The sequence below is a fragment of the Coffea arabica genome, chromosome 6c (assembly GCF_036785885.1).
Source record: "Coffea arabica cultivar ET-39 chromosome 6c, Coffea Arabica ET-39 HiFi, whole genome shotgun sequence".
In the NCBI taxonomy this organism is placed as follows: Eukaryota; Viridiplantae; Streptophyta; class Magnoliopsida; order Gentianales; family Rubiaceae; genus Coffea; species Coffea arabica.
This window is the reverse complement of record NC_092320.1, coordinates 10072498-10099939: the sequence shown is the minus strand read 5'-3', so window position 1 is coordinate 10099939 and position 27442 is coordinate 10072498. Positions and strand designations below refer to the sequence as shown.

The following is a 27442-nucleotide window of genomic DNA, read 5'->3' as shown; positions in this document are numbered from 1 at the left end:
AATTCAAATTAGGACCCATTAATTAAATAACACTATTATACAACTCAATAAATAAATTATTATCAAAAAAGAAAGGTCACAAATATTGAATAAGTTCATATGATAAAATCATATATATATATATATATGAGTTTAAAATAAAATTGTTAGTTTTAAACCCCTGTATATATCTATTAAATAGCACGTGTACAACTATGATTAGCCTATTTAAGTGAAATCAAATAGAAATATATTACATGATATTCATACTATTCAGGTGAAATCAAATAGATATATACATGGGTTTAAAGAAAAAAAAAATCTATTCGTATATATGATCAATGACGAATGAAAAAATTCATTTTGAAAAATATGAGGGATGAAAAAATTCATTTTGTGAAATGTGAGGGACGAAATAATTCATTTTCTAAAATGTTAGGGATGCAAAAATTTATTTTGTAAAATGTGAGAGACTATTAATTGAAATATGTAAAATTTGATTTGATAATTTTGCTCTTAAAAAATGATCATGTGCGAGGTGCGTGATGAATTTCGATCAAAAACCTAGATAAAGACCAAATTTGTAAGGGATGTAAAATTACACTTTAAAAAATGAAGGACGAAAAAAAATATTTTACAAAATATGAGAAATATTTTGAACGATTTTCCTACTCTTCACATCACAAAGGAATCTCATTCATTCATTCATGATAGTCCTATCCCCTACGTACAATCGTTTATCATCAGTCTAGCTTTGAAAAGCGTAAATATAAAATCTTAACAGGTGTTTTGTTCTTCGTTTTCTTTTTAAAGAAGATAAGTTGGTAGCAGATTCTGGGCAAACCTGCAAAGAGGAACTTATTCTCACCCTTTGACTTGATTAGGTTGCTACGATTCTCCTCTTTGTTTCTCTAAATGGTATCCTATCTCAGAAGAAAGAGTTAATGGATATTTAGGTCATTCTACTACAGCAAACTAGCACAGAAGATCAAACTTGATGCAATAAGGCCGGACCCCTGGCTTATCATCCAGAATGGTAATTAGCACCCACTTGAGAGATAGACGACAGTGCAAAAGTTGGTTATGGATTTATGGGCTTGTGCAGTAGTCACTGGCATAATCCATTTATACCATACTAACGAATTTCATCCACCGGTGCCTTTTTGATATCTTCACCAGAGATTCTGTCAATCAGTGCAAGAAGGATTTGCTCAAGTTCTTCACCATTGCACCATTCATGAACTTCTGCTTCAACAAACTCTTGATTGCTCCTGATAAGTTCCCATAAAGGATAATCCTTTCGAGGCAACGCGTGGTCTCCTTTACCAAGCTTCAGAATTGGGCAGAAATCACCGTTTCCATCCCCAAGATATATGAATTTGGCCTCCCTACGTGGACCAATTGAAGTTTGGATCCGCTTAATAACAATACCCTGCGTGAAAAGTTTGCTGAAAAAGTTTAATTCATTAACACTGATAACAGGATTACTGCTACAATAACAGACTGGTAACTAGAAAAAGGATATGATTGTCAGGAGTTTAAAGCGTAACCACCATCACAAACACCTCTACACAATATTCACGACTCGCGAGATTCTCTCAGAAGGCCTCATTGCCATTGACTTGTGTAAGAGTAATTCAGGAAAGACTAAGAATCAATCAACATTTGTCTTCATATTATAAAGCACTTCAACTAATACATCTTTGTACTTGGAGAGCCTTTTTTCCCCTCGAAAGAATTTAAAATTCAATTCTTACTGCCAATTTTACCATTTTCATCATCAAAAGCAACTACATGGAAAGTAGTAAAACATCAGCATTCAAATCAAGTCAAACACCCAAAAAACTAAACACAACTGCGGAAACAAAGTATTGCCAAGCAAATACCAATGTTAGCCAAATTGAAAGCACAGTTGAAGCTAGCTCTCTTAAACACATATATTCCATCAGGTAGATAAGAAAATAGCGAGCTGTTTTAGCCCCAAAGAATTACAGATCATGGGCGAGAGGAAAAGTAAAGGTGCAATATTTTCAAAATATGGAAGCCTCCATGCACAAAAGGTGCATGAGTTTTGACAGATTGACAACTGTCATCCAAGTTGCTCTTTATCATCTACTAAGTCATGAATAATGGGGGAAAAAAAGGAAAACAGAAGTAAATGGAGAGAACATCAAGAACCAAAAGCAGCTCAAAACAGTAAGAAAGTTTGCATGGGGAGAGTTTTTCTGCTCCTTCGCTAGTGTTTATTTAGATCACATCAGAAATGTTGGGCGTCTATCATGACAGCAGACGAATGCAACTTGTTTGAGGGACACTTTAATCTTGAGGAGAAAGTCTATACTAAGATGGTAAAGTAAGTAGAAAACAAAGTGGCGTGTCGCTTAAATGTAAAAATGAGAATACCTTGCACATGTTGGAAGGGCAGAGATGGCAACCATGAGGTGACGCCAAGTCATTGTAAGGGAAGATCTGAAGCCTTCCATGTTCATCCACCAGAGTTGGGTTTGTGATGATCTCTGAGAAACAGTCATACAGTCCATGATGCTTCAATATAGTCTCAATGTAGAACTTATTAGCATCACTAACCACCTTTAGATCACATCTGACATAGCATGAAATAAATTAGCACAACCAAGAATTTTAGTTTCTTATAAACGAAAATAGATGACATATGTTAGTCAAGATGAAGGCACACTAGAACTTTACCCCAAAGCATGTGCAGATTTAATGGCTGCAGCAGTACGTTGATGCAATGGAACCCCTTTTAAACACTCAGCAATGTCTTTTACTGTTCTTCCCTGTGAGTGTAGTTCCTTAACCATCCTATCCTAGAAAACAGAAGACCGTATCATAAGTGCCAACTACAGCTCATCAATCTTCAATCTTGAATTCCAGTCCTGAATCCAAAAGTAAAGATTATATACCCAAGACAGCTTAAATCCCCCAGTTTTTCTTTTCTTTCATTGCTCTTTTTTTTTTTTTTTTTTTTTTGTCAGTGCAATTATGGTCGGATACAAAATGAATATTCATCTTCAGAAAGCAAAAACTTGAATCACGCTACATTAGACCTTGACACTTGATCCAACATTCTACCTTATGTTTCCAACTTTCTACACTTCAAAGAAAATCCCAGAAGCTCAGGGGCTTCGATAGCCAATTTTTGGATCCAGCGATCTCCCAAACAATTCAACATGCATTACATGCTTCAACTGTTTAAATCAAACTTCAATAATTTAGATGCAAGTATATGCATGACATCCCAGCCCAGAAGGACCAACTTGTGATGAACAACTGTTTCCATCAGAAAAAAAAAAAAAAAAGACGAGCTACATCTAAACAGAACCAAAAATCATAACATTCACAAAAATCAAAGTTAATCCTCAACTAAAACCGATCTAATGCACCAAAGAAAAAACTCAATTAACACAATCCAAAGTTTTCGACCCATAGAATACTCAAAGACATTAAACAAGTGAGGATCCTATGCATTATGATTGAGCGATCACACTCGGATATTTGCTATAACTACTACTGCTAACCATGAGAGATGTCCAAGATAGAATGGGTCGGAGCTGATTGAACAAGTGGGTCAGACCCATTCCTTTAATAACCCATCTGTCAGAATCGTCGTCTATCAGCGTCCGGTCAAAGTCGAATATTATCACGATCTCGCTGGCCATTTTCAGAGGTTTTTCGGCGACCCGAGAATAATATATAAAAAAAACAAAAAAATTTTCCCGGCCGCCTATGGTACCTGAAATATGGCAGTAGAGTCCAACTCCGCCTTTGACTGCTGGATTTTCCTATTTTTCCTTTTCTGGGTCTGTGTTGTTGGGTTATCAATACATTTACTAAATGATTTCTATGCGCAAAATCAGTACCGTTATTATTGGACCAAAATTTTCCTTTTCCTTTTTTCCCTATTTCCTTCCTATAGTTTTTTTTTTAACCTTTTTTTAAAAAATTTTTTCCCAACTTTTAGTCCTAAAGTTTCGACAATTAATAGATTAATTATCTTTTCGAAAAGCTTACCCATTGGTTTCGATCCCTCTCCTCCAAAACCCTTTTTGTGTTATCTTGAAATTTGGAATTTTCATTTTTCTCTAAACCATTATTGTGTCTATTTTTAGACGGGTCACAAAATAAAAGGTGGTTTCGGTAGAAAAGTTTTTTTTTAAAAGCTAAAGTATAAGCAATTTTAAGGTAATTAACAATTTGTGGGTTTGGATTGAAGATTATTTCACTTTATTTACACCTTATTTACACACACTGATTAGCTTGCATCATCAACACATTTTTCAATCACCTTTTTATCTTACATACATCATATTAAAAAAAGTGTTACAGTAAAAATATCTCAAATAATTTATACATTTCGAACACACTTTACTGTGTTTCCAACCGAATCTTTTTTTGGGATGCTTAGTGCGTGGAGCACATATAACAAAACCGCAAAATCACTGGGCCAATAGTTCAGTGGCCACCAAGGAGGGGCTTAAGTCCCTCCTAAAACCTCACCTGCAGAGAAATAAATTTAACGATTGTGTCAGAACACTCTCTTGATCTAAGTTGAGTCTGTATATCCACTAGCCTCCTTAGATTTCTCCTCCTCCTCCCCCTTAGAAATGGATAGAGTAGATTATACAAATGTATCGTTGCTGACCAAAAAATATATATATATTTATTTATTTATATAACAAAACCGCAAACTATGATTGTGCTGTCATAATTGTGTTGAAGTGGATCTATTTATCCATTTTCAATAATTATTTTAAATGTGAATAGTATTCTGCCATATTGATGTGATAACTTATATATTCAGTAAAAAAATAACAAAGACAGTTGGCATTTATCTACGCTCATTTCTTATAAAAAGTGCCCAAAATATGGGGTATTAGCACAACATCAGGTGGCCGATTTGACTCTACCCTTGAGGAGTCCAAGTCAACATGGCAATACAAGTACAACGTCGTCTCCAGGGTGGTATACAAGACGTCCGCAAAACCACAACACCCAGTTGGCGCTTGCATCTTATCTTCCCAGATCCTAGTCCATGCAACATAACAGTTGAGAAAACGACCGACGCCAACCTTTTATGTTAGTGGCTTACACGTGCCGGCAGTCCAGGCTGCCCACCAAGCACTTTGAACCACCTTAGCGAACATGAATTTGACAGTTCCATCACGAAGCTGTCTAGGGAGGTAATGGTAGATTGCCGAGAAAGCATGACAAAGTCCAGACAAGTAGAATACGTGTCATAGAAGGGTCAGCACCTCATAATCTCAATTATTGATGGCTTTTCATCATATAAAATGTCTCTTTCAAGAAGTTACAACTCCGAGAGAATTTTTATGACTGAACTACAAATGAATGAATTTATATCTCCGCCGTCTATGTCCATTAAAGAATATCATCATCCCATGTCTATATCTACAAACATATCTACCCCATTAACAAAACAATTGAATAGAATTACAAAAAAGATTAAAAGGAAAAAAAAAAAAACGACGTCGATTATTCATATACAAGATGTAATTTGAATCCAACATTTTCTTGGTCTGTTCAGGATAGTCAATATCAAATCCGAGTTTTGATTGGTTTTAGTTTCAATCCCATGCTTTCTGGAGAGAGAAGCTCCGGTGATATGCAAGTTGGGCTCAGAGGACTCCGAGGGCTACCAGTAAACTGGCTTGGTCGGTACATTCCATACCCCATTAAGAAGTACTCCAAGGGTATCAACATCGCATGAGGCTGCTCTTCTGTCACCATTGATCCACAGGCCTGGACCTGGAGAAGTCCCAATAAATCATCAGCATTTGACAATTGTGTTGTATTTTCTCCCTAAACTGATCCCACATTATCTCCCCTGCATATCATGCTATAATAAGTAGCCAACTGATCGGGCACAAGATCTCATAATTATTGCCTTGTACACTGAATTCAGATCTCAACAACTGATAGAGACATTGTAAGATGGGTTTTTCTAAGAGGTGCTACAAACCCTTACAAAATTCAAGGCAGGTGACTTGAGTACTGCTAGTTCAATATCTTTAGTGCATCTCTCTCTTTAAAGTCTGACTAATATGAACAGTGGAACATGGTCAAGAAACTTTCCTAGAAACCAAAAAAAAGAGATCAGGACCCCATTCTTTTTGGCTTCAGTTGCAGAAAAGCTACGAGTCCAACATGAAGTACAATGACAACATGCCATTTAGGACAGCGTCATTCACAGCATACCTCAACTAAAGCACAGTATCTTCTGTCCAGTCTGGCTGTCATGTGGAGAGCCTCATCATAGAAAGGAGAATTCTCCCCGACAAATATTAGTGTTCGACATTTCAGTGTCTTTAAGCCTTCAGTAATATCAGGTCTCCTGTTCATTGGCAAGGCATGTAATTGTAGTATCCATTCAAAAACAAAGTTCAAATGCCCAAATGCAATTAAATGCTCAAATTTCTTCTACCTGTTAATAGCTTGAAGAAATCGAAAGACATTTAAGCTTTGCCTCTCATCTAGCAACTGGAAACAATTTATATAGAAAAAAACACAAACCACAATAAGTAAGCATCTGGCCAGTTATAACATGAATATGTCTGATTCAAGCAAAAATGCAGAAATAGAAGAATAAAGACTAACTCTTCGGCAAGCTTGGACTATATCTGATTCTGGAACTTCTGCACTACCACGAACTTCCTGATTCAAGTTCAGTTAACTTCCTTAGGTCGAAGGATAGTGGGAGAAAGGGGGAAGAAAACATAAGGCTAGATGGAGGAAGTCTCACTGATTGATCAGAATACAAGGATACCTTGCTGAAGTACCGATAAAGTAAGCACTCCTTCAGCAGACTACACATCCCATAGTAATATAGCAAATTTGACATCACCTGCAGTTTAGCAAAAATTTTAACCTTAAATTACAAAAATTCCTTTAGGCCATGTACAACAAATAGACGTAAAAGAGGGAAAAGAGAAAAACAAACCTTATTACAAAACCACTCCGTCCAGGAAGGGGTTCTGCATAGTGGAGATACAAGGATCAATCCCAGGACCCGCTCCCTATACTTCATCTGAGACAGAAACAATGTCAATCAAATAAAAGCAAGCACCATTAGATGACATTTGCATGGATTCATGAAAGTAACATACAGCAAACATGGAGAGGATGTAAGCTCCAGCTGTCACCCCCATGCACATCACTGCACCCAGCCTACATCATCAGATCACACTTTGTTATCAGGAACAAGTGAATGATCAAGATACATATAGGAATTATGAGCAAATTAAAATAATGAATATTGGAGGAAACCAGCACAAAATAAATACTGCATTTATTTGACTTGTAGCATAGAAATTACCGAAAATAATTTAGAACCTCAATTATTTGATCTGTTAAATCGTCAACAGACAAAACTGGATCATCAGGACAAATTGCTGCAGCTCCCAACTGCAGGAACTCTTGTGGAAGTCCCCAAAAAAGTATTATGTGAGTAAAAGCATTACTAAGAAAATACTATGTTTAGAGCCGAAAAAAGAACTGCGACCGCGAAACATAATATTTTAAATACAAAGCCAACACGCAAGACTTTACTGACCTCATGCCCAGGAGGACTAATGTGATAGATGCAGAAATTATGCAGCAGCAAAGTAGCTGCTTCCGGACAAAAGAACAATCCTTGAAAACAAGACACGTCTGCAAAAAGACAGTTTAAAACCACTGATCAGACTAGAGAAAATGATCCAAAGAACAAGAGAAATGTATCTTAAAAAAGAAAGAAAAACATTTTGAGCGTCTAAATTGTAAAAGAACAAGCTCATAACTTACGATTTAGAGCTAAATCAGGATAAGTGACTAGTGCAGGCTTTTCTTTGTCTCCGTATACTATAACAGACACAGAACCACGGCCAGTCCTTACAATATGTTCCTGCATTGACGATAATGTCTGATGTTAAGGAGAACTCTCTGAGGCAGAGGGACTTCAAACCAAGGACAAAAAGATCAAGTAGTGCTTGCAGTCAGTCTGCAATTGATATTGTATTTGACCAATTCTAATTCCAATAGAGAACCAACCGCACCATAACTCCAAATTTCGGGGAACTATTAAAAAAAAAAGGACAAACATACTCCGTACCATTAATATCTGCTGGACAAAACCAATTCAACTAAGGAAAAATCGTTGCTTATTTGTGGCAAACTTGAAATAAAAGAAAACTTCAGTCCATTATAGGCAATTCATCCTCTCTTGATTAATTAATTATACTCTTACTTTGGCAAGAAAAAGAGAAAAAAAAAAAAGGTGGGACAAGAATTAGCTTTTAAGTTTTCCAGTGATTGGACTCTTCAAAAAGAAAATCCAGCTTAAAAGAAAAATGTGGGGCCAACTACAAATAATGCCCTGACAGATGGAATAATCAAGTGATGATTGCAACGCCTAACCAGTAAGAAAAATAACACACAGGCAGCGCCAAAAAATGCCCAGAGTAACTGCCACGGTGGTTTTGGTTTAAATAACTGAAAATTAGAACATGACAGGTGTCACAACAAAAAAGTTTGCATCATTTGGCAAATTTTAACCAATAGATTTCAGGAATCAGAAAACCACCAACTGGAAACGTCGAGAACAGATAATTCTCTCTTTAGCCACCTTATATAAAATGCCCAGAAAAACACCAAACATAAGTCCAAAAAACCTAACCGCTTCAAATATTTTATGCCTGAAATTTCACTTGCCAGATTTGATAGCTCATACAATACTAGCACTCTCATTCTGCAATACTAACGCAACAGGAAGCCCTCACTGCAATCCTCCTCCCCCCAGTCGCGAGGGGAAAATCATTGAAGCAAAGAAATAAAACGAGTAAGATCCATTATCTCCTTTATCTTATAAAAACTAGACAAAAAAAAAAAAAAAATCGTCAGAATCTAAAATTTTTTAAACCCCCTCAATTGACGCAAATTTGTAAGATATTAAGAAATGGCTACAAGGCATTTAGTAACAAAGGATTGAAGCTGGATGAGATTTTAATAACTCAACAAAAACAGATAATTAGCTAAACAAATCATATCTCAAAATTTGGCTCAATAAATACATAAGTTCCAACTGCAACTGCAGAATTACAACTCCAGGGTAAGAGATCTCGTGTTGGATATGGACGATATTTGGTTACTTAATTTGGGAATAAAACAATTGAAGAAGTTCCAGAACTCTAAAGAATTGAAAAGAATTCGCCAATTACCAAGATATTACACAAGAAAATCACCACAAAGAGTAATAAACTAAAGAATTACCATTAAAGATTATCTTCTCAAGCCAAAAAAAAAAAAAAAAAAAGCTAGAACTGACGTTCCGTTTCTTTTTTCTTCTTGAACAGACATATTGGACCGAAAATCCTAACACAGCATTTCATCATTTTGCGTAAAATCGAGTGTTTTCATAAATAAACAACACAACTCAAGAGAAAAAAAAAAAAGAAACAGACGTAGTAAGTTGAAAGGTGAGAGAGAAGGGGAACCTTTCCGCCAAGATAAATGGTCTCGACATCGACAGAAACGGAGTCGCTTGAGCTTGACTCCGCCATGGCCGGTGGCTCCGGGATTCGTCGCTTGGAAACCAAAAGGAAGCTCGATTTAACACCTCTTCGTCTATTATAATCTATATAGAGAGAAAGATACAGAAATATATAGAATATATCAGTCTATATTGAGAGGTGGTACAGATGGATACAGAGGCCGTGGCTTCAGCTGTAATGGCTTATATACCAAGCGATTCTCTCTCTTTATTTGCTCCCTCTCTCTCTCTCTCTCTCTCTATATATATATATATTTTTTTCCTTGTTTTTCCTTTATTCTTTTTTTCTCTCTGTACCCTCAGAAAATGAGAAATCTATGGCCGTTCCTGCAAACAGAAAAAAAACTCCACCCGTCCACCGACAGTTATAAGTCGAATGAACTAATTCTTTTTCTTTTGGCTGAAGTTTCTCTTTCACACAGTGGAAGTGTGGGGAGGAGACAAACAGCCGGGGACTGCGAATATATCGGATTAAAACCCGGCTCCGAAAGAAAATATGGGAGCGAGCGAGAGGGAGGGAGGGAGGGAGTGCAAAGTCAGAAGAGGGAAGGGTGCGGTCAAAATTTAACCGCAGTTAAGAATGACCGACAGCTTGGCTGCCTGCCAAAGTCCTGACTCCTGACTCATCATTATGGGTTGCGGGAATGGGGCTTATGGGCCCCAACCAAAAATTTAGGATGAGGCGGCGGCTAGCCTGTAAGCTCCGGTGCTCGAACCCGTTATGGACGCGAGATAACCACGGGATTCATGGAAACTATCTCTCTTTTTTTTTTCTTTTTCATTTTTTAGAATGTATTAGTTGTGAAAATTTTTGGGAAATGGCCAAAAGGGAATACCAAAATGTGCTATCAGAAAAAGAAGAAAAATAATGCAGTAATAATATCAAGTTTGTTGTTTTTAAGTGAATAAAGGGGGAGGGATGAATTGAATTATAATATAGAAAAAATTTTAAATAAGAAATTTTAAATTTAAAACTTTTTTCTTATCAAATAACAATAGCGAGTAAATGTATCTTTATTCGTCCTTGATTATTTTAAAAAAAGTTTTTCTTCCTTTTTATGTTTTTTTTTGTGTTAATAAAAAATAAATTCAAAAAACACATTCAACAATTGTAAACTATGCCATGATTATGCGAATTTTGACGTTCACTTCGAGGGGGAAAAGGAAATAATTTGGCTTAGTGTAATTTAATCCTAAAAACAAGTACATCATGGTTAAAATTAATTAAAAGTTTACTTAAAAAATTGTAAATTAGAGTATTTCATGATATTCCTTTGGTATTTCATCCATCTTGACCAAACAAATATATTTTCTTTTAGAATTTAAATCATATCTAATAAACTATATGAATTAACACGCTAACAATTATTAATGTACGTAATTGTATTTATATGCTTTTTCTTAATCAATATTACTTTTTCGACGAATAACTATTTCGGGTAGAACGAATCCAGTAATTCAAAAGCAGCACCATAAAAGTAGTACTTATATGTTTATACCGGTATTCTATTTCCTTTCCAAGAAAAAAGAATAGAAAAAATATACTACAATAGAATCTTGATAAATTAATAACTTCTATAAAATAATAAAGTTTTTTTTTATCCCGATTTGAACAACGCGCTATTTCCTTTTAACAATCAAAGCATATACTGAAGGATAGATACAAAAGCATTACACTTTTTAAAGTACCATTATTATTATTATTTTTAGACAGACCCTTATATAATTTCTTTCTTTTTTTTTTTTTTTAAATTTTTGTCAGCCTCATCGTAAACTAACTAAAATACCTCAGGCAAACAAAAAAAAAATAACCTTCATATTTTTTTCCCCTCCAATTTAACCTCATGAAATATCTGTCGTCTGACTTGTCTCGGAAAAAAATTGTTAGTACATGAACTTACTCTCCTTCTGGTGCGTTGATACTTGATAGCACTACTGAAGAATAATGTTGATGTAGAATGAAATGCAATTTTGACGTCCCACCAATGCGTCTCCCGCCTCCCCCGACATCCGAGGTTTCGTGTCAACTCTTTATCCTATACCTTGCTTGATGGTTTTCCCCAGCAAAAGCCAGGCACTTTTTCTGACACCTCCTTTACTATCTGTGCGGTCTCTTTCTTCCTCTTGTGCTGCTCCCAGAACCATCGAATACAATAATATAGCTACTGATTCTCAATTTAGAAATGCCAAGATCCCAAGATTTGGGCCGCCTGGTGCACCCACAAACGTGTCCAGAAATGGAGGGAGGAACAAAGAAATCCCAAGATTCCGACTCTCAAATGGGTCCAAAACGGGTCCAAGAAATCTCGATTCTCCTGATTCGGTGCTGCTTCCTATGCAAAGAGGGAGTAAAAGGAGAATTAGAGGGGATTATTTAGGCGGGGTGGATGACGACGGCGCTGTTGTAAATTTGGACAGAGGAAGGGTGTTGAGATGGTACTCGGAAACCTTTCGGTATTGTGCTGTAAATTTATGCTTGAATGAGGGTAAAGCTCGTCACGCAAATTTGATCAAGATTGGGATTGACCCTGACAGTCATTTATTTGTTTCGTTAATTAACTTTTATGCTAAGTGTGGGGCTTTGAGCTTTGCGCGTAGGGTGTTCGATGAGATGCCTGACAAAGATGTAGTGTCATGGACTGCTTTGATTTCGGGGTTTGTAGCTGAAGGGCTTGGCCGAGAAGGTGTTGAGTTATTTTGTGAGATGAGGAGGGAAGGCATAAGACCAAATGAGTTCACGTTGGCAACAGTCTTAAGAGCTTGTTCCATGGTCTCTGGTTTAGAATTCGCGAAACAGTTGCATGCTGAGGTTGTTAAATGGGAGGCCTTTACAGATGTTTATGTTGCTTCTGCTTTAGTTGATCTTTATGCTAAGTGTGGCGAAATGGAATATGCAGATAAAGTATTTTTCGTCATACCGGAGCAGAATGCTGTATCATGGAATGTTTTGCTTAATGGGTATGCCCAACTTGGTGATGGACATAAACTTTTGAAATTGTTCTGTAAAATGACAGAGTCAGATATGAGGTTCAGTAATTATACCTTGTCAACTGTTCTGAAGGGGTGTGCCAGTTCGCAGAGTTTGAGGGCAGGCCAGGTTGTTCATTCAATGGCAATCAAGATTGGGAGTGCCTTTGATGATTTTATTAGTTGTGGTCTAGTCGATGTGTATTCCAAATGTGAGTTGGCAAATGATGCACTGCAAGTATTTAAGATGATCAGGGACCCTGATATTGTGACTTGGAGTACGATGATGAGTGGCCTTGATCAACAAGGACAGAAACTAGAGGCGGTGGAGTTGTTTCATTCGATGATGCAATCGGGATTGAGACCTAACCAATTTTCACTCTCAATTGTTGTTAGCGCTGCCACGGGTTTGGGTGATCCACGCTTTTGCAAAAGCATTCATGCTTGCATTTGGAAATTTCATTTTGAGTCCGATTTGTCAGTTAGCAATGCTCTGATCACCATGTACATGAAACTTGGTTTAGTTTATGATGGTCTAAAGGTTTTTTCTGCGATGAGTCAAAAGGATGTGGTTTCATGGAATGCACTTTTATCTGGATATCATGATGGTGAAAGTTCTGATCAAGGACCAATGATTTTTAAGAAGATGCTTATAGAAGGCCTAAGACCAAACCAGTACACTTTAATAAGCACTTTGAGGTCTTGCACTAGCCAGCTAAATGCTAGTTTTGGGAAGCAAGTGCATGCCTATTTACTTAAGAATAACCTTTGTACTGATGGTCATGTAGGAACTGCTCTGATTGACATGTACTCTAAGTGCAGATGCCTGGATGATGTGGAGTTGATTTTTAACAGATTGAGTGAAAGGGACATCTTTACTTGGACAATTCTCATCGCTGGTTATGCTCAGACTGATAATCAAGGAGAGAAGGCCCTTGGCTTCTTCAATCGGATGCAGAGGGAAGGAGTCAAAGCTAACGAATTTACTCTGGCCAGCTGCCTGAGGGCTTGTGCTGGGATAGCAAGCCTTATAAATGGACAGCAGCTGCACTCCTGGGCAATTAAGTCTGGACATTTTTGTGATGTATATGTGGCCAGTGCACTGGTTGATATGTATGGAAAATGTGGTTGCGTAGATGATGCTGAAATGATATTTAAGAGCATAGAAACTGTTGATACAGTGCTGTGGAACACAATGATATGTGGACACTCCAAACACGGGCAGAATGAAAAGGCTCTTCAGTCTTTCGGAGCCATGTTGAATAAAGATGTGCAGCCTGATGGGGTTAGTTTTATTGGTGTCCTTTCTGCATGCAGCCACATGGGTTTGGTTGAAGAAGGAAAGAAGCATTTCCACTTGATGAGCGAATTATATGGAATTGCTCCTTCAGTTGATCACTATGCTTGTATGGTTGATATCCTTGGCAGGGCAGGCAGGTTTAGCGAGCTGGAAAGCTTCATTCAACATATGAAAATAGCTCCAAATACGTTAATTTGGAAGACTGTTCTTGGGGCTTGTAAAATTCATGGAAATGTAGAAATGGGTGAAAAAGCTGCTCAAAAACTTTTCGAAATTGAACCTGATGAGGATTCAAGCTATATATTGTTGTCTAACATATATGCAGCCAAAGGTAGGTGGAATGATGTCTCAAGAATTAGAGCATTAATGTCAAGTAGAGGTGTTAAGAAGGAACCTGGTTGTAGCTGGGTTGAGGTCGATGCCAAAACGCATGTCTTCTTGTCTCAGGATGCTTCACATCCACGATTAACTGATATTTACCAAAAGTTGGAGGACCTGCATCAAAGACTTCAGTCGGTTGGTTATACTCCAAACACACATTATGTGCTTCATAATGTACCAGATGCCGATAAGAAAGAAAACCTCTTCCATCATAGTGAGAGGCTAGCTTTGGCTTTTGCACTTGTGAGCAATGCCAACAATAGAAGAATTAGAATCTTTAAAAATCTTCGTATATGTGGAGACTGCCATGAGTTCATGAAGGGTGTGTCTGACATTACAAATAAGGAAATTGTTATTCGTGATTCCAATCGCTTCCACCATTTTCACAATGGAATTTGCTCTTGTAAGGATTATTGGTGATTATGACATCGATGAATGAAGTGAAGTTGAAGTGCATAAAAGGTCAAGTATTATAGCTGTTGACTGGAGCAATTCTGAGTTCAAGACATTATTCACGCTGATAACATATTAGACTTACTTTCTAGTGGCTGGAAATTCAGGTATATTCTCTAACAGTACCATCCTTTCCATCTCTTTTCATCTTTGGTTCATCAACTCTATTTCTATCTGTCTATGCACACGACATAGTTTACAAGCATTTCAGTATTATGCAGTTTTGTCATACTTACATGTGACATAGGAACAGTTACGAATTTTTAGTTTGATCTTTGCTATTTTGTTACTGGATTATGAGTTCTGGATATACAATTCTGATTTATGGTCCTTGAAGCTATTAACTATCACCTGGCTATAGTCCTGACAAATGCACTACTTCAACACATCTAAGAGAAGAGATTGTGTATTTTTATGCAGGTTCATCTGCAAGCATAGAATTGGAGGATTACAGTGATGAAATATCATCACCGAGTTCTTGACGAACTTAATCCAGTGGATACTTGATCAACATTCCAGAAAGTTTGGTATTAGTGTTGCTACTGCTCTATCCTCCCAATATTTGATTCAAACGTTGAAAGAATATTGAGAAGGTACTCTACTGATGCACATGGCCTACAACCTGCTTTGATCATATTTATTAAAGTCATCAAGATTGCTTGCTCTGGCACATGGCATTGTGGGGAGCGTATATTAAGTTCATTCTTTCAGCTGTAGGAGGTCAGTTACTACGATTGTGACTCATGGTTTGGTATGTCCTTGTTTTAATGTGCACATTCAAAAAGATGTTTTTTCCCCCTCCATTTGTTTTGCTATGATTGTGACTCATTTTTCAAGACTGTCAAAGACTGGTAATCCTTCTTGCTATTCCTAGAAGCATCTGCAGAATGTTTGTTATGCAACACTAAGAATTTCTTTCCTGGCTTTCAGGCAAAGAGGCTAATGAAATGCAGAATAAAGTACCCCGTGTTTCCTACGCTGTGTCATCTCTGAAGCTGATTTAGTTCGTCCAAGTACTTTTCAAGGAGATTAATCAGGCTTCCAGGCTATTTGATAGGACCCTGAAGGCAAGAGGTCTTTAAGAGAATTTCACCTTTCTTTTCTTACATAAAATAGGACGCTAACATGGTGAAGAGATTTAACGTGTAAAATTTCATGTAAATTATTTGGAGTGAAGCTGGGCATTTGTGGTTTGAAGAGGACGGAATCCACCTATTTGCTCGAAGATTTCCTGGAATTGAAGCTTTTGCTGAATACAGAAGTTCGCTATTTGGCCAAGCTTTACCTTGCCCAAAAATTGCCCATTGAGCTTTTTGTCATAATCGATACCTGGAGAGTCCCTTTTGTAGTTTTAGCTCGAATCCGGGCTTAAAGTATTTGAATGGACCACTGGTACATTCTGAATAAGCATTCTCATTAGAGTTTAAAATCGCTCAGAATTTACATACTCGTCACAATTTCCACCATTCCTTCACCCACCCAAACACCATTTTCTCTTGTTTCGCTTAAAGAACTGTGAATACATCACAAGAACGAAAATCTTGGTCATCTCCACTTGCAAACAACCCTGAGAACAATCGCTTCAGTTCTGTTAAAACCACGATTATACAGCTCGCAACGATAGTTATTATTCCACGCATTCGGGAAGAAAGCCAAAAATATGATACTCTATGTTCGATGTACATGCAAGCCGGAAACGGTAACTCATAGATTATCATTAATCAAGTTAACATAGTTCCTTTCCAGAAGAAGGATGTAAATGTAATGAAGAAAGTGCAAAAGTATAGAGACAAAAATACACCAGAAAGGAAATACAACTGACTCGACGATTCGGTCTAGCGTTCTATAATTGTTCTGCTGAGGAACCTCTTGGATACTTTTAATTTCCAGCAATCGCGGATGGTTATTGTTTTGAGTTCCGGCATTGCCCCATCCTCTGCAAGCAGATTTTCCAGATCATATAACTGTCGCAGTTTTAGTACCCGAAGTTGAGGAAAACTGTCAGCTCCGGAGCAAACCAATTCCTTTGAAACGTGGGAACGATGGCCCAATTTAAGGATCTCTAATCTGGGCAGTTTCTTTAATGTGTAGAAGGGATCCTCCTCCAATTCAGTGAATCTAAGGGAAAGCTTGGTGAGGTTTCGAGGGAATTCTTTGACGTCAGGCAGCTTCTCTATCACTATCCCCAAATGCAGCTTAATAAGACTCTCATAGCGATACAGGTTTAATTTTCCGGTGGGAGGATAAGCCCCTGTCAAACGCAGGTTCTCGAGCTTAGTCAATATTGGCCCTGCACCTGATAAAATCTCACTTATTTTCGTTGAGGGATACCTGATTCCAAGTTTTCTTAGACTGGTAAACTTGTGTAGCCAATGAGGTTCCAAATGGCGACAATTCACCACATCCAGTATTCTCAGAGAGGATAAAGAAACTTCATTCTTTAAACGTCTAGAGGTGGTAAAAGTAGCAGATTCATGTAGAAGAAAGAACTTCAACTTCTTCATGTTCCAGATGCAAGTAGGAAGACAGATACCTCTGCATTCTCGAAGATCCAATGTGGTTAAGTTTTTGAGATTTCCTATACTTGATGGCAAGTTTCCACGATAATATCCTCTTAAACCAATGTAACTCAGGAGGCGTAGGTTTCCAATTTCATCTGGGACAGATGATAGAAAGGAGTTTGTTTCAACTGACAGCACTCTAAGAAACGTGAGGCCTCCAAGTTGATGAGAAACTACGAAGTCCTCTTCTTGAAGATATTGGTTTGTGTCAAAGCATAGCATGGCGCGAACTTTAAGTATTTCATAATTGGCACCAAAATGGTCAGGCTCACGAGTATTACTCGGATTATAAGCGATTCTACGTCCCCTTGAAGAACTAGAATCAGTGTTAGAATGTTTGTCTCCACCAGAAATGCTGCGGAAGAAGTTGGTCTGCTTCGCGATTGAAATGGAGAGGTTGTGGAGAAGATCATGGATACGACAGCTTCTAATCCTTCCATCAAACCTCCTGCTAGCAACTTGAATTAAGTTCCTCGCCACCAGATTATTTAGGTAGTCCTCTGCAACATCTTCAACATCTTGTTCTCCACTTGCAATGATGAATTTCTCGGCAGCCCACATGTTGATAAGCTGAAATGCAGGAATTTCATGGTCCTCAGGAAAAAGTCCAAAGTAGAGAAAACAAGGCTTTAATGCGCTAGGCAAATCCTTGTAACTCATGGTCAACACCTTCGACAATTCCCCACGGTCATCTTGGCTCATGCTCTTAAGTACCCCATTCCAAGCATGGACAGTTCTTTCTCTCTCCCTTAACATGCCTGCTGTTACCACAATGGCTAATGGTATGCCACCACATTTTTCAACTATCTTTTTACCTATGTATTCAAACCCTTGCAAGTCGACAGCGTTTCTTCCTCGACTGGTCATAACCATTTTAGAAAAGAGTTTCCAACTATTTTCCGGGGTCAATGGTTGCAGCAGGTGAAGTGAGCTTTCTCCTCCGATATATCTCCCTACCCCAGTATTTCTTGAGGTGATAATAATTCTGCTCCCGCTCATAGGTTTGTTAGGGAAGCCGAGTTTTAAACAATCCCACGTTCTAGTATTCCAAACGTCATCCAAGAAAACTAAAAACCTCTTTCCTCTTAAATATTCACCAAGATTGGCCTCAATGGGGTCCTCGAACTTCCCCTTTTCCAGTCCCACTTGTCTAGCAATGTCAAGCAGAAGCTCTCGAATACTTGGCTCTTGGGACACATAGACTTGAGCTGAACAATCAAAATGATGCCGCACACGCCGATAAATTTCCTTTCCAAGGGTTGTCTTCCCTATTCCCGGCATGCCCACAATTGAGATTACGCCATTCTCCAGATCTGTGTCCACAAGTCTGGTCTCTAGATTATCAGAATCTTGTTCCAGACCAACAATCTCTGATTCATCAGCATATAGAAATGATCTTCTCGGATCCCAAGTGTCTCCACTACGAGTTCCACCTCTATCTACAATGCCATATGTTGTCCTAAGGCGATCAATGTCTTCAATCTTTCTCTTAATCTTTTCGATCTCTCCGACAAAATGTTGTGCAGCATCATTACCACAGGAAAAGACGTGACTGGCGGCAGTAAGACAACCGAGGTGCCCTTTACTCTTGTGTGATGCCAGCCAAGGAAGAAGTGTGTCCAAGATGTCCTCAATGTCATGAGCAAGATCTTCAATATCCTGAACCAAATTCCGTACCAGATGATTTTCATCTTGCCTGGCCTCTGCCTCATCCAGGTAAGACCAAACGTGCCTCGTCTCTCTTTCGATCCATCTGATGTCCTCTTCCAGCCAATGCAAGCCAGAGCTACCTTCAGTTATCAAATTGCTGATTACTTCAATTGCTTTGTTGATGACAGCTGTAAGGACGATCTCTGCCATCTGTGCTTCGTTCAGCTTCTGTTACTGTTCTGTTTTGCCTTGACGATATGTTCTCCGGGGCTGTGATGGGGCGGCAGGGCGATCTTTAGCGATCTTTGACCCTCAGGAGTAAAAAAAAGGTTGTTGAGAAGTCCATTATGGCTGGTTCGCACTTCACAGCAGTTGAGGATCTTATCTATCAACTTTCTTTCACACTGCTGAAGGAGACCTTCGTTTCAGAAAAGTCCATTATGGCGGGTTCACAGCATTGAAGACCTTATTTACTGGTCAGCTTGGAGCTGCTTTGTCCTCTTTTCCTTTTCCTACTTTTTTCTCACCTTTGGTATGTCATTTCCAATTTTTTAATGTGTTTATTCTGCAAGTCCTGTTTTGTTAATTGAAAATTTTAAACTACTACGAGTTTTGATTTGCAGCAGTATATTGCTTGGCTTCTCATTCCGTAAAATTAGTACATCAAATGACTCGTCACAGATATAATCTCGTCACAGGACTAAGCGTTCGACCAAATGGAAAACTAACAATTCAGGCATTTGTACCACCATGCATGCTGCAAGATGGAAACTACAACGAAATCATCATATAGCTTTTCCGTCAAAAAAAAAAAAAAAAACTAATTACTTCAGCACCAGCTCCTGGAGGATGCGCTTAAAAACCAGACCTTTTCGTCCAAGTGAAGCAGCTTTGCCAATGATGCCCTTCATTTGCCGGGCAATGTACATTCCACACCACATGCCTTGCTCATATACAGGGTGACGGGTTCACAAATACGGTTCCATTCAGTGTTCTCTGGAATCCTTTAGAGACTTCCATCTTTCTCCAAAGCCCTTATTGCGCCACTAGACCACTAGTTCTCGTCTTCATCAGAGGATGGATTCTCAACATCACTTCCACTACTCAAACCATTATCATCAACAACTGCAGGCTTTGCTGCAGATGGAGCAGAACCTTCATAAAGGTCATACTTGAGAAATTTTAGCCGATTGTTCTTCTTCATATTTCCACCTTTACGTTTCCTCTCTCCATGTTCAGCTGACTGCAGCGACTGGGCAGCAGCCACAAATGCAGCACTCACAGCTTCAGTCATCTTTTCATCTTTCTTGACTTCATTTTCAGCATCTCCCTTGTTATCAATGTAAAAGAAAAGATCGGCATCTGTTTTCTTATTCTCCTTGTAAACCGACAAATTGAAATCTTCTTCCGAATTATCAAGTATCAATTTGGCATGATAACTTGACATGTCATTATCAAATATTTGAATCCCTTGATTCTCTCTGTCAAGTATCCATCCTGCACCATTATACCCATAGTAATCAACACATTTAAGCAATATTAACTCCATATTAAAACATACTAAAAACTACTCACTTAAAAATGCTTTTGGTGATGATCCATTTGGTCCATTGTTGTTGTCATTGACATCTATCTCACTCCTGACCCATTTTGTTAGTTCAGATGGTAAGCTAGAAGTAGAAAATGCATTTGTACAAGAAAGTGCTTTAGTATGGTCCCCATGTTTCCTGCATGTAGGGCAAATGATAATGAGATTCTAAAATTGTCTTTGCTGAAATTCTCTTTCAAAACGTGATCACTTCTGCCTACCTGAAGAATTCTATTGCTTCGTGCGTAACCATCAATCTTCCCAATGCAATATTTTTGGCATGATTGGCAGGCAAATGAGCCAATCTATCAGGACTAAGAAAAGAGTATTCAACTAATATTACAGGCTCATACAAGAGTTTTCTCAATGATTTTTCATCTTCAGAAATCTGCAGAAATCATAAAACAGAGCATGGATATTGGATTAATCAGAATAAAATAGTTGACAAACATGACTACAGAGCTGCTCAGAACATCCATCAATATTTTTTATAGGTCAGTGTAGTCAACGTTTCAGATTACTACATAGTTGAAGCACAGTTCCTGCACTAAAATAGAAAAGTATGTTGCATACATCCACCACTAGGGAAGTTTCACACTAATATCAACAACCCAATGTCCAACCCGAAGAAATGTTCAACAAAGATACCACATTACTACATCATCCTGGCAGTATAATGGGCCAGAAACTACATAACAGAAAAGCATTGAAAGAAAGACCACTCACCAGTAGGAAGGTCACGGGCAAAGTCGGCCCTAGCAGCATCCTCAATAAAGAATCTGAGTGGCATTAGATATAACATAAGAGCACTAAAACTGTATATGAAGTCAGAAAATTAAAATTTTATTTATCAAAGACAACTAGTACTCCACCGAAGTCTAAACGCAACGACTGTTGAACCCCAAAATTAAAAAGCAAGTAAAAGCCTAATACCAAACATGAAACCGAGGCTTCTGCCAATTTAGCATCCCCACTGATACAATATGAGAATTTTCAATCCAATAAGAAGCTCCATATATCAAGATAAAGCGACAATGGAAACTAACCAAAGAAGTAAGAATTCTGAAGCCCGGTAATAGAACCAACCACCCAATTTCTTAGCTCATTCTGTAATTCCTTTCCTGAATTCCCACAACGAAATGCCAAGCAGAGCTTTAAAAGAAACACCTCAGCAATAACATAACCAGCTAGTTCATTCAATTCACACCCTCCAACGCTACTCTTTTCAACGAAGTCTTCCCCCAGAAGTGGAAAAAACAGCCTAAGCCTGTCTTTTTTATTTTCATTCCAAATCCAAATACTAACTAAATCCTCAAACGGCTTAATCAAGCCTTCCAAACCATCAGAATCATCCTCCAGAGCTTCGCAGCACACATTTATATATCCCAGAATTGAATCCACCAAGCCCTTAATCTCTTTCATCAATTTCTTTCCTTTCTTAGACCTCAAATCATAACCCTTCGAATCTACAGCAAATTTATGCACGTGATAAATTACAGGCGACATCAAAATAATGCTTTTCAAAGAACTACAGCCGGCAGAATAAGAAATTATGAGCTGAAACAAGTCTTTTATTGCTGCAAATTGATTCAAAGGCTCATTTTTGGATGAATTGAGGTGGTGAAAAGCTAAAGCTGAGTAAACCCAGATGGTTTCAAGAGATGGGTTGGTTTTACATTGCAATAATATCTTAAAATCTGCGGACAAAAGTGAGAGCTTTTCAAAATTGGAACCATGGAGAGAGTCTAATAGGGTTTGAATTGATTGGCTAAGCGCAATTTCATGGTTTTGGCCGATCAAATGTTTAAACTGATGATTTATTTGGGGTTCCCCGGGGATTGACTCCATGGTTATGGAAACTCAAATACAGATTAAGGGATTTAGTAGAAGGGAGGATGGCGCTAAAACCCTGGATTGATTTGGGGCTGATGGGAGAGAATTAGGGTTTTACAAGGGCTTTGTATGTGGAGCCACCGTTTACTCCTTTAATTTAGGGTAAATACTCTAGTTTCCCCCAATGTTTGACATAGTGACAGATATTTCCCTTCTAGTTTCTATACATGCATTGTGTCATGTGGATACATACATACATATATATATTTCTTTTTTTTTGGGAGGTGTTGCACGTACTATCTCTTGATTGATTGATTTAGGATAACACATTTTGAATAAAAATATGTTTCAATAACTTAATATTTTTACTAATTTTCTTTTACATTTATTTGTCTCTTTCAAAGTTTTTTTAACAAAAATGATAATCACATAGAATATACATAAGCACATAATGGAGTTTTCATACTTCAACACTTTATAGTTTTTAAATTTTCATAAGAGAAAAATAATCATGCAGATTATGATTTTATTTTTCGAAGAGGTACTAAAGTATATGATTACTAAGATACTTTACATGTATTTTATATTTGTATTAGTGAATTTGGACTCGCCGAAAGATTTAAAAAGAAGTTTTTATTTGAAGTTTTAAGTATATAATTCTATTGCAAGGAAAAAAAAATTATGTAATTATGAATTTAGTTGCTTAATGATACCTTTGATAATGAACTTTTTTGAAACAAAAATAAAAAGCATGAAAGTCATTTCACTCAAGTCTTTTGAACCAAAAAGAATCTTGAACATATATACTTTTCATATTATAGTAGCAATATCTATTCGTATCATGCTATAATAACATCAAGTTGATAAGGTGCCTGAAATCTCAATTCTGAAATAAAAGGAGCATGCAAAATAAAATTGGAGAATTAGGGGTACGCATTGGAATTATACTAGAGTAGATCGACTCTAATACAATTCCTACACAACTAGTTTCCTAAGCGACGTCGCTGTGTTTTGTTGCTATTGGCCCGTAAAGTGTTACACCACACGTGGATTTAAAATCAACCAATCAGAAACAGCAGAACACGTAATAACTTAACGTCTCTAATCCAGTTCATGTCTCCCCTTAACAAAGCCAATTCCGCAGAAAAATCACTGCTCAAAATTCAGATTAGCACCTTCAACGGTGTGCTTCTGATTGAGAGGGTGGCTGCATGTTTTCAATGGAGAAACTGAATAAAACAGTAGCTCTGTTACTATCTCTGCTAGTAGTGATATCATCATGGATATCAATCTCAGAATGCTCGAAGAAGCCATCTGGAGTGGCAAGAAAAGAGGACATACCGTACGTTAAATGTCAGGTCTGCGAGAAATTGGCTTATCAGTTATACCAGCAAGTCCAGGCTAAACAAGCTGAGATCTCTCCCAAGAAGGTAACTTTACATCTGGGTTCTTCTCTAAGCTTCTGTTTATGCTACTTCCAGCATTGGATCGCTGGTTTTTTGTTTTCTTCACGAATTTTTATCTGCTGCAGCTTCCATTTTTTAGTTACTGGGATTTTATTTTATTTTTTTTAAAATTTAAGGCAATGTTGTATGTTCTTTCGAATTGATGAGGTACAATGCATGTTGTGATCGTAGCGAAGTTGGTTATGAGTGTTTTGGATTTAAGATTTGCTTTGTGCTTTCTGTTATCCGGTTTTTGGGTCAAAGGGCTTTGTTTACATGGATAAGATTGTTATTTGGGTTCTGGAATGGTGCAAAATTGGTTGGCCTTTTGCTTGGTTGTTTGACTTGGTTCTGACACATGCTGATGGCAAAACATTGGGCAGATTTCTGAGTATCAAATTATTGAAATTTCAGAGAATGTATGCAATCTGAAGAAGCACGAAGCTGATTGGATCCTTAAAATTGATATTGTGGAAGAAGGGGATAGGTTGGAGGTAAGAGTTTCTCAGTTTTTAGCTGATTTGTGTGCTTCAGAATTGCTGTACTTTGTTTTCTTAATTCATCTTTGGATTCCATAACTTATCAAAAATAAAGAAAATTAGTTAAAGTTTTGGCACTCAAAAACATAGGAAAAGTTAGAAAAAGAAAAATTCACGTCAATTTAAAGGTAATTAGAAATACATTCTCCTTCAATTGTCGATCCTTATAACGAGGTCTTGCCTGGTGGAACCTTACTGCAGAGTAACAAAGTATGCAGTCTGATATCCCATCAACTTATGTTTTCGACTTTCATCCTTATCATTTATGTCTCTTTTATTTGCTTGGATGCAGCTTGTTGAACAAGACTCTGAAGGACAGTGCAATTCAGAATGTAAAACAATTGAGCGAGCTTGTCAAGAGGTAATATTTGTGGATCATTTTTGTTAATAGGATTTTACCAGTTGTTCCGCTGTATACTTTGACTGGCCAAAATTTCAGATACTGCATGTACAGACATTCTTAGTATTACATAGAGTATATGTTAAGGAAAAATCAATTTCCTGTTACTGCATTTGGCAGACAGAGTGAGGAAACTAATGTTACAACTGTTAACAAAATAGATTACTTGCCTGGCCTGCTTAAATTTGACAAGCCCTTTCTGCTTTCTGCATGTCTTGTTGAACTTGCTCCCCTCTTTTATTGACCCCTTGGGGAGGCATAACACCAAGATATTAAAAACTCCAGCATTTTGCAGGTCATGGGGTATTCGGATACTGATGTGGCAGAATACCTGTACAAGAACAAACCTCAGGTTGATTCTCTAGTGAAATTTCTTTGTAAGGACCTCACAGGAGCATGCAGCAAAAAGCCACCAAAAGTTCCTGAGGTAAATTTTCTCTGACGTCTACTGGCTAGTTTTCAAGTTAAAAATATATGCTGAACCGTGGACTGCAGTAGTTTTTTTTCTTTATTGGGCCCATAAGGCAATCCATATAGCTATTTTAAATGCTTATCTAGCCGTTCGTGACCCAAATCCTCATGTGGCAAGAAACTGGACTCCGTTGCTGTATATAAAATTTTCTGTGTTCACAAACAATTGATTTAAGTGCCTTTGGGTATTCGTTATAGATGTAGACAACTAGGCTAGTTTCTCTGATTCTATCAATTAATGGTAATTACTGAAAATTTAAAGTGCAAAGGACTTAGAAGAGTTTAAAGCAAGGGCATAAATTCCTGGATTAGTTCTTATTGGTAGTATGACATAATAATTTTATGAATATAACCAGACATAGAATTAGTGAAAGAGCCAATGAATGTGATTCTTGATAGATATTTTACCAATTTTGAGAGCCATAGTGGAATTTATCTGATGTTAACATTGAAAAGTTTGAGCGTGACAAAACCATGTGTAACATGTCTAGTTTTTTGTGGAAATGAATAGGTGGACTAAATAGTGACATGATGGGTTCAAATTTGATAGTTGTGGTTATTGAGTATTCGTCCCTGCAACAAAAGGATGTTAAGAAACAAATTTGTGTGTTATGCCTGGGTAAAATGCCACATGGGTTACCCATGACACTTCAACAGGTGCATCTGAAGTTATGAAGGGTCTGCTCTCATGCTTCAGTTTTTCTTAATCTGCTTAGGAAAAAAGTGATAATTTTAAAAAGCTATTTTAAGAGTTAAAAGGATATTTGTACTTGAAAGATTATGAAAAGTACATCAAGCCTGCTTGATATAGTCAATTCTGTTTTTGCTCAGTAATCTAATTGGAAAAGTATGACTGATGAGAACTGTCTAGACAGATGGCATACAACAATTTCTATGTTTAGGAAATTCACAAGGCTCAGGTTATTTATATTGATAGTGACAGGAGAGAGAGAGTTGTTAAAAACCCATGGAAGTTTGAAGGTAGAACATATAATTGCCATATCTAACAAATGCGACAAAATGCAAAGCTGGTGTTGAGAGAATTTTAAAGACTGGATAAGGTTGCTTCTAAAGCATGATGTTGTATTGATAGATCTTGTCACCAAAATGATGAGCATATACCAAGGATACTGTGGTTTTGATGTTGAAATATTTCAATGTTATAGCTTATCCATAAGTACCACCAAGGTGTTATTTAGCGCATGCATTGTAGCCATTGCAAGGCCAACTCTCCTCTACCCCCTACTTTTAATTTAATCATCAAGTGCTGATTCTATATGGGTGCACCATGACTTTTAAGACGTTTACTGAGATCAGAGATTACAGCTGACATCTCCGTTTGCACATGCTTTATTGCAGATATAAGCATCATCTCTGAGTAGAATTTAGTATGGATATTTGAGCTTAGCTAACAAGAAAAACTTGTTGTATGCATTTCTTTGATTAGTTAGCATGGTTGCCTGTTCTGTTTATCAGTACCTTTTGCTAAAGAAATCAACCTTGTGATTCTTTCATTGTCTTGTCAGGATAGGATTCCAGGAGAGCCTTTTGTTCCCAAGTCCTCCAAGGAGGCTGAAATGGAGAAGATGCTAAAATCTATGGAGGTGATTATCTGATATATGAGAATGGCAGCCTCCTTTTACTCTTACGGTCAATCTTAATTCTGATCTTACTTTCGTGCTTCAGGGGATGCCAGGAGCTCCTGGTATGAAGATGTACTCAAAGGAAGATTTGATGAATATGAAAAACTTCGGTGATGATGATGTAGACGAGGAAGATGATGAAGATGAGGCACAATTTCCTTCAAATTTGGTAGCCAAGAAGATCCTTTTTTGCTTGAATGTCATTTAATATAAGTGATTCCCATGCTAACTCAAAATATTGCTGCAGGGAAAAGTCTTGAAGGAAAAGGAAAACAAGAAGGATGATTGGAAACGAAGGGTTACAAAAGGAATCCTAAATGCTGGCGAGACTGTCAAGAATCATGCAAACAAAGTCTCCCACCGGATTAGAAAGTGGTGGAAAGCAAAGAAGGCTGTATTGAACAAGAAGAATTCCAATGCCAAGAAGGCAGAGCTCTAGTCCGTAAAACACTTTTAACAACAGCAATTCCTAAAGCTTTTTCTTTTAGTCCCTTAATCTTTTCTTCATTGTATAATCTTAAATTCCCATACATGTGGTGCTCCGCAACTAGTAAATTGCTGTATTTTTTCCAGCAGTTTTGTTTTGCCTTTTGAATCAGCGAAGGTTGAGCTCCGTAGCAGGACTTTTATTGGTGCTCATTGTGTATCTTGAACATCATTCTGGTGC

General features: G+C 37.5%; 6 protein-coding genes across 16 annotated transcripts; 2 read left to right on the top strand and 4 right to left on the bottom strand.

Annotated features, from left to right (window-relative positions):
• Positions 1-659: 659 nt before the first annotated feature.
• LOC113694027 (thiamine phosphate phosphatase-like protein) lies at positions 660-3984 on the bottom strand. Of its 4 annotated transcripts, none has more exons than XM_072052757.1 (4): positions 3734-3984; positions 2686-2807; positions 2383-2581; positions 660-1411 (listed from the first exon to the last, which is right to left on the bottom strand). In XM_072052757.1, the coding sequence occupies exons 2-4, from the start codon at positions 2799-2801 to the stop codon at positions 1115-1117; spliced, it is 612 nt and encodes a 203-aa protein (XP_071908858.1). In that variant the 5' UTR covers positions 2802-2807; positions 3734-3984; the 3' UTR covers positions 660-1114. The 4 variants fall into 4 exon arrangements, with proteins under 4 accessions (XP_071908858.1, XP_027068673.1, XP_071908859.1 ...); XM_027212872.2 differs by having other exon boundaries at positions 3519-3959; XM_072052758.1 differs by lacking the exon at positions 3734-3984 and adding an exon at positions 3519-3656 and having other exon boundaries at positions 2686-2876.
• Positions 3985-5234: 1250 nt separating this feature from the next.
• LOC113694024 (protein NDL1) lies at positions 5235-10093 on the bottom strand. 6 transcript variants are annotated; one of them, XR_011815814.1, is made up of 12 exons: positions 9489-10093; positions 7801-7900; positions 7571-7668; positions 7334-7422; positions 7125-7185; positions 6959-7045; positions 6761-6862; positions 6616-6672; positions 6443-6498; positions 6217-6352; positions 5987-6093; positions 5528-5845 (listed from the first exon to the last, which is right to left on the bottom strand). XR_011815814.1 is itself a non-coding variant. In XM_072052753.1 (11 exons), the coding sequence occupies exons 1-11, from the start codon at positions 9552-9554 to the stop codon at positions 5557-5559; spliced, it is 1062 nt and encodes a 353-aa protein (XP_071908854.1). In that variant the 5' UTR covers positions 9555-10090; the 3' UTR covers positions 5235-5556. The 6 variants fall into 6 exon arrangements, 4 of the variants coding, with proteins under 4 accessions (XP_071908854.1, XP_027068669.1, XP_071908856.1 ...); XR_011815815.1 differs by having other exon boundaries at positions 5568-5766; XM_072052753.1 differs by lacking the exon at positions 5987-6093 and having other exon boundaries at positions 5235-5766; positions 9489-10090.
• Positions 10094-11388: 1295 nt separating this feature from the next.
• Positions 11389-16074, top strand: LOC113694023 (putative pentatricopeptide repeat-containing protein At3g15130). 3 transcript variants are annotated; one of them, XM_027212867.2, is made up of 3 exons: positions 11389-14752; positions 15066-15238; positions 15576-16074. In XM_027212867.2, the coding sequence occupies exon 1, from the start codon at positions 11595-11597 to the stop codon at positions 14610-14612; it is 3018 nt and encodes a 1005-aa protein (XP_027068668.1). In that variant the 5' UTR covers positions 11389-11594; the 3' UTR covers positions 14613-14752; positions 15066-15238; positions 15576-16074. The 3 variants fall into 3 exon arrangements, with proteins under 3 accessions (XP_027068668.1, XP_027068666.1, XP_027068667.1); XM_027212865.2 differs by having other exon boundaries at positions 15066-15365; XM_027212866.2 differs by having other exon boundaries at positions 15066-15396.
• A 406-nt stretch (positions 16075-16480) lies between these two features.
• On the bottom strand, positions 16481-19066 carry LOC113692895 (toMV resistance protein Tm-2(2)-like). The gene has a single exon (XM_027211502.1). It carries the CDS (start codon positions 19064-19066, stop codon positions 16481-16483), a length of 2586 nt encoding a protein of 861 aa, XP_027067303.1.
• Positions 19067-19725: 659 nt separating this feature from the next.
• Positions 19726-22415, bottom strand: LOC113691311 (uncharacterized). Its single transcript, XM_027209411.2, has 5 exons — positions 21491-22415; positions 21171-21223; positions 20666-20832; positions 20432-20583; positions 19726-20353 (listed from the first exon to the last, which is right to left on the bottom strand). The coding sequence occupies exons 1-5, from the start codon at positions 22290-22292 to the stop codon at positions 19911-19913; spliced, it is 1617 nt and encodes a 538-aa protein (XP_027065212.1). The 5' UTR covers positions 22293-22415; the 3' UTR covers positions 19726-19910.
• Positions 22416-23384: 969 nt separating this feature from the next.
• LOC113691734 (uncharacterized) lies at positions 23385-27414 on the top strand. The gene is made up of 7 exons (XM_027210021.2): positions 23385-23707; positions 24106-24216; positions 24554-24622; positions 24957-25088; positions 26659-26736; positions 26819-26944; positions 27023-27414. Exons 1-7 carry the CDS (start codon positions 23489-23491, stop codon positions 27212-27214), a joined length of 927 nt encoding a protein of 308 aa, XP_027065822.1. The 5' UTR covers positions 23385-23488; the 3' UTR covers positions 27215-27414.
• The last annotated feature ends 28 nt before the right edge of the window (positions 27415-27442 follow it).

Coding starts and splice junctions, on each gene's coding strand:
- LOC113692895 (XM_027211502.1), bottom strand. CDS start 19,066: ATGGCAGAGATCGTCCTTACAGCTGTCATCAACAAAGCAATTGAAGTA.
- LOC113694023 (XM_027212867.2), top strand. CDS start 11,595: ATGGTTTTCCCCAGCAAAAGCCAGGCACTTTTTCTGACACCTCCTTTA.
- LOC113691734 (XM_027210021.2), top strand. CDS start 23,489: ATGTTTTCAATGGAGAAACTGAATAAAACAGTAGCTCTGTTACTATCT. Junction 24,623..24,956: donor TTGAGCGAGCTTGTCAAGAG/GTAATATTTGTG, acceptor AGCATTTTGCAG/GTCATGGGGTATTCGGATAC. Junction 26,945..27,022: donor CACAATTTCCTTCAAATTTG/GTAGCCAAGAAG, acceptor ATATTGCTGCAG/GGAAAAGTCTTGAAGGAAAA.
- LOC113691311 (XM_027209411.2), bottom strand. CDS start 22,292: ATGGAGTCAATCCCCGGGGAACCCCAAATAAATCATCAGTTTAAACAT. Junction 21,224..21,490: donor TCAGAATTCTTACTTCTTTG/GTTAGTTTCCAT, acceptor AATGCCACTCAG/ATTCTTTATTGAGGATGCTG. Junction 20,354..20,431: donor ATCACCAAAAGCATTTTTAA/GTGAGTAGTTTT, acceptor ATAATGGTGCAG/GATGGATACTTGACAGAGAG.
- LOC113694027 (XM_027212872.2), bottom strand. CDS start 3,659: ATGGCCAGCGAGATCGTGATAATATTCGACTTTGACCGGACGCTGATA. Junction 2,582..2,685: donor AAATCTGCACATGCTTTGGG/GTAAAGTTCTAG, acceptor ATGCTATGTCAG/ATGTGATCTAAAGGTGGTTA. Junction 1,412..2,382: donor GCCCTTCCAACATGTGCAAG/GTATTCTCATTT, acceptor CTTTTCACGCAG/GGTATTGTTATTAAGCGGAT.
- LOC113694024 (XM_072052753.1), bottom strand. CDS start 9,554: ATGGCGGAGTCAAGCTCAAGCGACTCCGTTTCTGTCGATGTCGAGACC. Junction 7,423..7,570: donor TTAGTCCTCCTGGGCATGAG/GTCAGTAAAGTC, acceptor GAGTTCCTGCAG/TTGGGAGCTGCAGCAATTTG. Junction 7,186..7,333: donor GAGGTTCTAAATTATTTTCG/GTAATTTCTATG, acceptor CTGATGATGTAG/GCTGGGTGCAGTGATGTGCA.